General features: G+C 39.2%; 1 protein-coding gene across 1 annotated transcript in view; it reads right to left on the bottom strand.

Annotated features, from left to right (window-relative positions):
• Positions 1-5556: 5556 nt before the first annotated feature.
• Positions 5557-7812, bottom strand: part of mrpl19 (mitochondrial ribosomal protein L19) — a 6160-nt gene continuing 3904 nt past the window's right edge. The window contains exons 4-6 of the mRNA XM_015054558.1: positions 7240-7374; positions 6410-6591; positions 5557-6077 (exon numbers count right to left, since the gene is read on the bottom strand). Coding sequence (XP_014910044.1) covers positions 5856-6077; positions 6410-6591; positions 7240-7374 — 539 coding nt within the window. The 3' untranslated portion in view covers positions 5557-5855. The remainder of the gene's footprint in view (positions 6078-6409; positions 6592-7239; positions 7375-7812) is intronic.

Below are 7812 nucleotides of genomic sequence, written 5' to 3'. Positions count from 1 at the left end.
AAGGCGAAAGCTCAGGGATTTCCTCCCTTTTTTTTCCCAGGACAGAGGTGCAATTACAGCTCACAAGAGAGGAAGGCCAGCTGTAGAGGGGCTTCTGAACGACAGCTGAGGGAAGACAAAGCTGAGGGCGCCCTTCAGAGGCAAGAAAGCCACACTGCTAATATGCCCACCACAGATGTTCACCATTGCATCAAAACAAAGTCATGCCTTTTAAACCAATGGTCTTCTGAAAGTACACAGTAGGGTCATTATGTCCAAACAGGAGTAGGGCATATTATGATTAAGAATGTACTGTGTTGTGACCTGGATCGCATGTCCTGACTCTTAAAGCGCAACTGAACTGGCTTTGGTAGCAGCAAGCACTGAGATGTGTTATGTGCTACTGTGTTATGAGAAGAATGCATCAAACAGCCTTGGGCGATGTCACCTTGGACGGCATATGTACATGGAGATCCTGAAAGTCAAGAATGTGTATTAGGATGTGGAATAAATTCAGTATTCAGGCTGTGTCCTGTACTCTGGGTGGGATGGCAGAAATATCGTCACTACAGTTTGCAAGTAAGGTAGCCGTGTCCTGTCAATGCGTCAATGCATAATTCTAGCTAGATATTTTTGTCATTTTTCTGAACCAACATTGGCAAAGTTAATTTTAATGGTTTAGGTTACCAGTACAAACTTCCCTTTTTGGTATTATTGCACTCCTTGGACACCCATTTGTTTGTATTTCAACCAGCTAGCTCTTCATTTCAGGTGCAGTTACAATATCTGGTGGTAGCTGTATGTCTACCAATGTTGCCGGCAGTGAAACAGACCCTGACCATGCTTGTAACTGGTACAGTATTATTCAATATGAAAGCCTTGATTCTGTGGAATAGGTGTGAGCAATTTCCTTACAGCCTGTTGTTGCCATCATGAAAAAAAAGTGATTTATTGCAATTTTTTGAACAACTCCGATTGACATTCTTAAACTTCACAAACTGATAGCAAAACTGAGATTATTTTTGCAGCTTCAACTATTATTATCTTTTCTATTGCTTTTGTGAGAGCATTAATAAAAAAAATAACTGTTCAGCATTGCTGAATTCAATAACTATCAAATTGATTGGGTGTAGAAACGTGAGACTTTCAGCTGCTTCCATTTACTGATGCTGTGTTTTACAATTAATTGCTCACTGCTATGATATATTCTGGAGAACAATTGTCTCTCACCTGTGCGTATCAAAGTAGCAACGCTGTTCAGAATCTAAAGCAGAAATTTTGTATTTATTTATTTGTAAAAGGTCGTGTAGCTGTGGTGAATTACAGCTATACTGTTAGCTGTAACAGGTGTTCAAAGCCATCATTGTTTGAAAGTGTTTGTCTTTATCTTGTTCTCTGTTTACAATAATAATAATAATAATAATAATAATAATAATAATAATAATACAACTGTATTACCAAACTCAAAACTGCCAATATTTTTTATGTTAAACTGAAATAAAAGAAATGCTCAGGCTTTCATACTGTAGCAGTGACACACATTTCCAAGCAGCATGTTGAGTTTTATTTGTAAAGCCTCTATTTAGTCTACTGAATATGTGGTGAATGACTTCATTGCTCTCTGTCATTGCTGTGATAAAATGTTTTTATTTTTCTCTCTTGTCCGTGGGTGGCTCTGACCCTGCTGTAATTTGTGTTGGAAGTAGAAATGCAGGGGAATTGCAATGCATGTGTATAAATTTTAGCATGTCGTATTGTGTTTTATTTATTCCCTTAACCTTGCTTCAGTGTTTTATGTAGGGCATGTTGATGGTCAAAGTAACAAATCTCCAGATTTTCCCAGAGAGGACATCGCTCCTCCTCCTGGAAGGCCTGTTCTCCACACTACGCTAAGCCACCACAATTACAGCTTTCACAAAAAGGAGCTAAACCAGATGTGTTCCTTTTTCTATATAAAGGGACAAAAAAGTTGTTGTTGTAAATCCATAACATTAAGCTAAGGAACAAATAAGGAAATTTGCATACTAAACAGGACACTCATATGCAATTCAAACAAGAGATATTGAAACTGTTTAAGCAGTATAATGGCTAAGGACATTTCAATTTCTATATATTTATTTAAAAAAAAACAAAATAATGTCAAATAACTGAGTGCAAAGGTTGTTAATTGTGTCTGATGTAAGAGGAGCTGTTTGTTGCAAGTATTCTGAAAATCTAGTATATCTTTTTCAGCGGGTCTTTTAAAAACTTTCAACTGAATTGTATTGCTGCCACTGCTAAACAATCTGTTTAACTATTTAAATAAATAGTTTTTGTTGTTTTTTTTTTTGTTGTTTTTTTTTTATTGCAGAAGCAGAAGCTCTCATTAATAATGTTAGAAAATCCAAGCTTTGATTTAAATACATTTATTCAGACTTAATCAGTCACATCACAATTAGTGGCAACCCAAATGAAACCTATTAAAAAGTTGAAGTGCTTTTGTCATTTATGCTTATTGTTAGTTAATCAGGGTGTTTAAGAATTTAAGATGCAGAATTTCAAGAGTCAAAACTCGAACAGCTACATTCAGAAGAAACAGGCTTCATGTATGGGGTACCCACTCTGCACATCCTTCCCAGTGATGATAAATGTTGTACTTTCAAAGAAATAATGGTATCACTGGAATTTGCTGGTCAATTTAGTCTTTAATAATTTGGCAAAAGTTAAAGGTGACCGGGCATGGACTGGTTAGCGGGATTAAGGTATACTGAAGTTAAAAAAAGTTAACTTCTTGTGAGTGTGTTGGAGGGAATGTACTTGTTTCCAGCTGTGTGAACTATAAAGTAAGCCAGCTCCTCCCGCAGCTGAAAAAAAAAAAAAAAAAAAAAATTCTCATTTTTACATTTTTATTGAAGAGAGAAAAGTAGCTTTTTGGAAATATTTCTGATAGCGGTGCCACTTTTCTTAAGTTTTAAAACTACAGCTGAGAGAGGGATTTAGATAAAAGCTGGGTTATTCAATTTTTATGTTAAAGTTCAAGGTTGACACACAACGAGTCCAAGACAGTCTCATGCCTGCTTAGCACTACAAGTTGGTTCTCCTTTCAACTGCAAGAATTTCCTGGTTCCTCACTTAGGACCGCATCAGCGAAATAACTGCGGTGTGTGACTGCTCAGCTTCAGCAATCAGCTGCTTGCAATGTAATGTTTCCTAACAGCTGCTGCTCTGTCAGGTTGTCTGCGTGTCTCTAACAAAGGGAGAGTGATGGCAGCAGGAGCCCTAGCCAAGCTCGTGGGACAGTTGGACAGAGGAACAGACGGCAGCGTCGTTTCACTGGGAGCATATGGTGAAACTCAAGTGTGTAATCTGCCACGGACCACGGGTGGCCCTGGGCTGCACGTACACACAAGTGCACTCGCACACACAACGACGGGGTGTAATTTACCTGTGAGTGAGGGGGATTGAGGAGGGGGGTGTCTACGGGTGGCCCAGTATCCAGTTGCACTTGTCATACATGTAGACAGCTTGAACATAGTTCACACTAACACTGACAAGGACAGAGCGAGTGAAACTAATTTCCCCAGGCCGGGCAGGTAGAAGAGTAGGAAATCGCACGACGCTCCAAAGGACAAAGAAACAGAGGTAAAGACCAAACTTTCAGTCTGTGGGAGTTTCTTCACACACTGTATCACATCCTTTCCAATTCACCAAGCTGGCTCCTTTTCAAAGCCTGAGCTAACACCCCCCGAGAAAGAGAGAGACCGAAGAGAAAAGGTGAAGGCTTTGGAAGGGCAAGTGAAAAGGGAGGAAGACTGATTAGAAGAGTACATCCCTCCCAACATTCCTGTGTTGACCTTGAGAGTGGTGTGGCAATGGAGCTATCATCAGCCCACCATGCTTTACAGTGGGCCGCTATTGATGGGTGGGATTATTGTCACCACAAACCTGCATGCTCCACCCTGGTGCCACGGCAACCGTGAATGGAGCGTATCCAGTTTCGCTCGGGAATTGACAGACAGGTTGCCCCAGACATCTACAGTTGGCAAAGTTTGAGATGTCTGGTTGTGGTGAAAGGTGATTTGATAGCCTGTCTGCAAGTTAACGAATGTGTGTGTGTGTGTGTGTGTGTGTGTGTGTGTGTGTGTTTGATCTCGGTTCCCAGCCAAGGGGCTTTAACTTTACTCCAGGTGCACAGGAGTCAAACGGAGGGCACGGGAGGCTCGTGCAGATGAGACGATGGGCCTAGATCTCACACACACACACACACACAAGCACGCGCGCGGACACACAGAGTGGCAGGAAGTTTCCTTTGAGTAACCTTTTGGTTTAAACTGGTTTACCAGTCCAGTGGTGTTACTGTGGAATGCCTCTGAAGACTCTGTAATGTGCTTCAGGATAAACATTTCAGTTACTGCCTCCGCAAGAGAACATCAATCAGTACCAAACAGAAATACTGAGAGGGAGAAATGAGAAGGTGAAAGGGCCAGCTGGTTCAGTGGGTAAGGTAATGACAATGTGCAGGACAGCCACTTAAAAGCAGATGGAGTTGGCTTTCTTTGCTGCAGATTGATGATTGTGGGAGTAACTTAGCTGGACCCCTTGCATAACGAGACAACTTATTTAACAGGTAGAAAGATTCTTTAACAACCAAACTACTTACAAACATGCTCTGGGTTGCTGTTAAAGCAGCAAAACATAATCGCTCTCGGTTACTCCTCTGGATCTCCGCACAGCAGCTCTGTGTGGTCCATAATGAGCTCGGCAAACATCTGCTGCTCCTGTATTAGAGACCATTTTCTCCACGTCTCATCCTGTAATATGCAGAAATTAGAGTGCAGAGACTCATTCAGCCTGTTTATACACACACACACATTCACAGGGAGCAGACATAACATAAGGAGTCCAAGTGTTTTTATACAGCTCGACTGACGCTCTAACATACCATCTTAACACCACAATTTTCCATCCACAGTAGTAAAACACTACCGGGTGTCTTTGGTTGCGCTCCTTGAATTTTTCTTTTTAAACGCCGAGTCTATTTTAAACGACGGGCAAACTGAAATAAATGCGTATCTTTCTTTTTTTTTTTTTAATTTTAGGAAAATGCCCCTTTTACCATTTATTCAAATAATACATAATTGTTTATTTTTAGTTTGTAAGGTGTTTACCCTGTAAAAGCCAGTAAGACAGTTATGTAACCATTTATAGGAGCATTAATAAAAGTAGAACAGTGCCACCTTGTGACATTTTGGGAATTTGTGTTTCCCCCATCTCCTTTTTCTGAAATGGAAATGAATCTCTTGTCTCAACAAGCTCCAATAGAGGAAGGGAAGAGGAGATTTCAAATCAGTTATACAGGCACACTGCAATAAATAATAAGAAAAACATTTTTCAACATAGACATATTAGCCTAATTGAAAGTCTGTATATGTGCTGAACAACTGAGTAAATAAATATATATATATATATATATATATATATATACATATATATTTTGCCGCTTCAGACTCCTCTGTTCCAAACAGTTAAAAGTAAAAGTTTAATAGATGGGGGAAAAAGGAATAACACAGGAAAAACTATATAAAGACAATTAACTCAAATCCAACATTTCAACAGTTTAATATTTTTTAGGATGGTAACTTAATTTCTGTTAGGAAGGAGACAAGTTAGAGACCTGAAGGAACTCATACAGTAAAGTGAATACATACAAGACAATTTAATCCACTGACAAATATGAAAGGTCCATGTTGCTTCCTTTTGTATGTATTACACAGTGACCTTTAAGCCAACTGTCACACACTGAATGAATAATTTCATTCAATCTATTTTCCAGTTATTCCCTGTCGCTGGAAATGTTTGCTCCCATGGTTGCACTGAGGGGTTAAACGGGACTCCGGTCACTTGCTCATGTCCTCCTGCACTTCTTTGAGGATCTGTTCCTTCAGTTCGGTGGTGTCGTACTCCCGCAGCATGTCGTACTCCCTCCAAGGCTGCGCCCGTTTCTGGGCACCCGCCATCTGATTGGGCGTCATGCACAGATCGAAGCTGATGCCCTGGATGTTGAACTTGGGCCGTTCCCAGTGTTTGGACCACGGCTTTGGAAGCATTTTTACTTTGAGCTGGAGAACAGAAAGGGAGGGGGAAGAAAAGGCTTAATTGTTTTCATTTTTTAACTGTTTTTTTATTTTTATTTTCTATTCTTTCTCAACTGTTTTGTTTTACTGCAGGTGATGTATAAGAAATTTGACGCCAAAAAACCTACACAAAGTAGCTCTCTGTGAATTTTACTAATTTATTACAAGAGTTCCGAAGAGCCAAATAACTTAATGGAGGTACATTTGCATTACTCAAACAAAAACATAAAGACATTTATTAGTATAAACAATTATACACAGCATGTTTAAGCTAAAGCAGAAATGATTTGACAGACCAACCTAAACAGCCCACTCACCGAGTTAACAGGCACCTCTCCAGTAGGGGAGAAGGGCACAGGCTTCATTTCTGGGTCCACTGTGCTGTACTCAGGCAGAGCGTCTCTAAGGTACATAAGGTTATCGTCCAGTCTTTTCTCCAGCTTCAGGACTTCAATTTTCTGGATCCTAGGATTGTACATCTCGTAGCAGATCTCGACACCTTTGGAAACACACACATTTTGTCTGATGCTCACCAGCCTCCTTCCTTGTACCAGTAAGTAGCGACCGATTAATCGGCAAGACAATAAAATTGGCACATTTTCCCATCATTTCAAACTCAGCAGGAAAATCTTCTGGTCATTTCAGAAGGCCACTAAACAATTAAAGAATACAAATATCTGCACACTGATATGTGATGCCGACAAACTACTGAAATATTAGCAGGTTATTTGGGAGGCATGTCAGGAAAATGCTTTCCCCCCTGTCCCCCTACAATCACAAAATGCAACTATATGGAGTTTGCTAGACTCTCCTGTGACTTTAGCTAGAACAGTTGGATGATTCTGGCATGAGGAGGATAAATATGTGGAAAAGCAAATTGTGTCTGTGAATGTTGGTGAATCTGCCGTGCAGTGGGTGTGTTGAGCTAAAGTATAGGTTTACATTAAAAGAAATTCCAAAAAACCATTATGCTGGTTTCGGTGGATGACCGAACACAGTCATCTATAACTCTTCCCACATTTGAATAGAATCTGTTTCAGACTACGTCAAGGGTTTAAAGCTTTTAAAAATCCTTGCAGGGTTGGAGTGAATCTTAGATAACATCTTAAGCCAAACATGCTTCTTTATGCAGCATAACTAATCTTACCTTGATTATTAATGATGTTCCTTAAGACAAAAGTGGCACCCAGGCCGTTTCCACCCCTCTGGATGCAGATACCAACAAAGCGGTTTGTTTTCCCGCTAGCATTAGGATCAGCCATGGTCACTGCAAGAATGCTGCCTGAAAGACATGAAAATAATACTAACTTAATAAAGCTAATTAAATAATACATTTTTGCAATAATACTAATACCAACAACCAAGTGAGGACACATATCCGCTCACTTCTGTTAATATTTATTGTGATTGATTCTTTATTTTTAGAATTAATACTTGTTCCCAATCACTTTTTTTTTTTTTTATATAAAAAACGCTGAGATGAAATGCGGAAAAAAAGTTTTGTGTGTCTCAGCCAATTTCCAAGTCCCTCCGTTTTAATCACTTATAGCTGCAAACCTGAAATTCAGCACCAGGAAAAACAGCTTTGCTCTTTTATTATTATTATTATTATTATTATTATTATTATTATTATTATTTTTTTTTTTTTTTTTTTTTTTTTTTTTTTTTTTTTTTAATTCAACTTTTGTGTAAATGCAAAATAAATTATTCACATTATATT

Source organism: Poecilia latipinna, unplaced genomic scaffold, assembly GCF_001443285.1.
Source record: "Poecilia latipinna isolate Pla-1442-1.1 unplaced genomic scaffold, P_latipinna-1.0 Scaffold1260, whole genome shotgun sequence".
Lineage (NCBI taxonomy): Eukaryota > Metazoa > Chordata > Actinopteri > Cyprinodontiformes > Poeciliidae > Poecilia > Poecilia latipinna.
The sequence above is the reverse complement of the archived record's forward strand: the minus strand, read 5'-3'. Positions and strand labels throughout refer to the sequence as shown.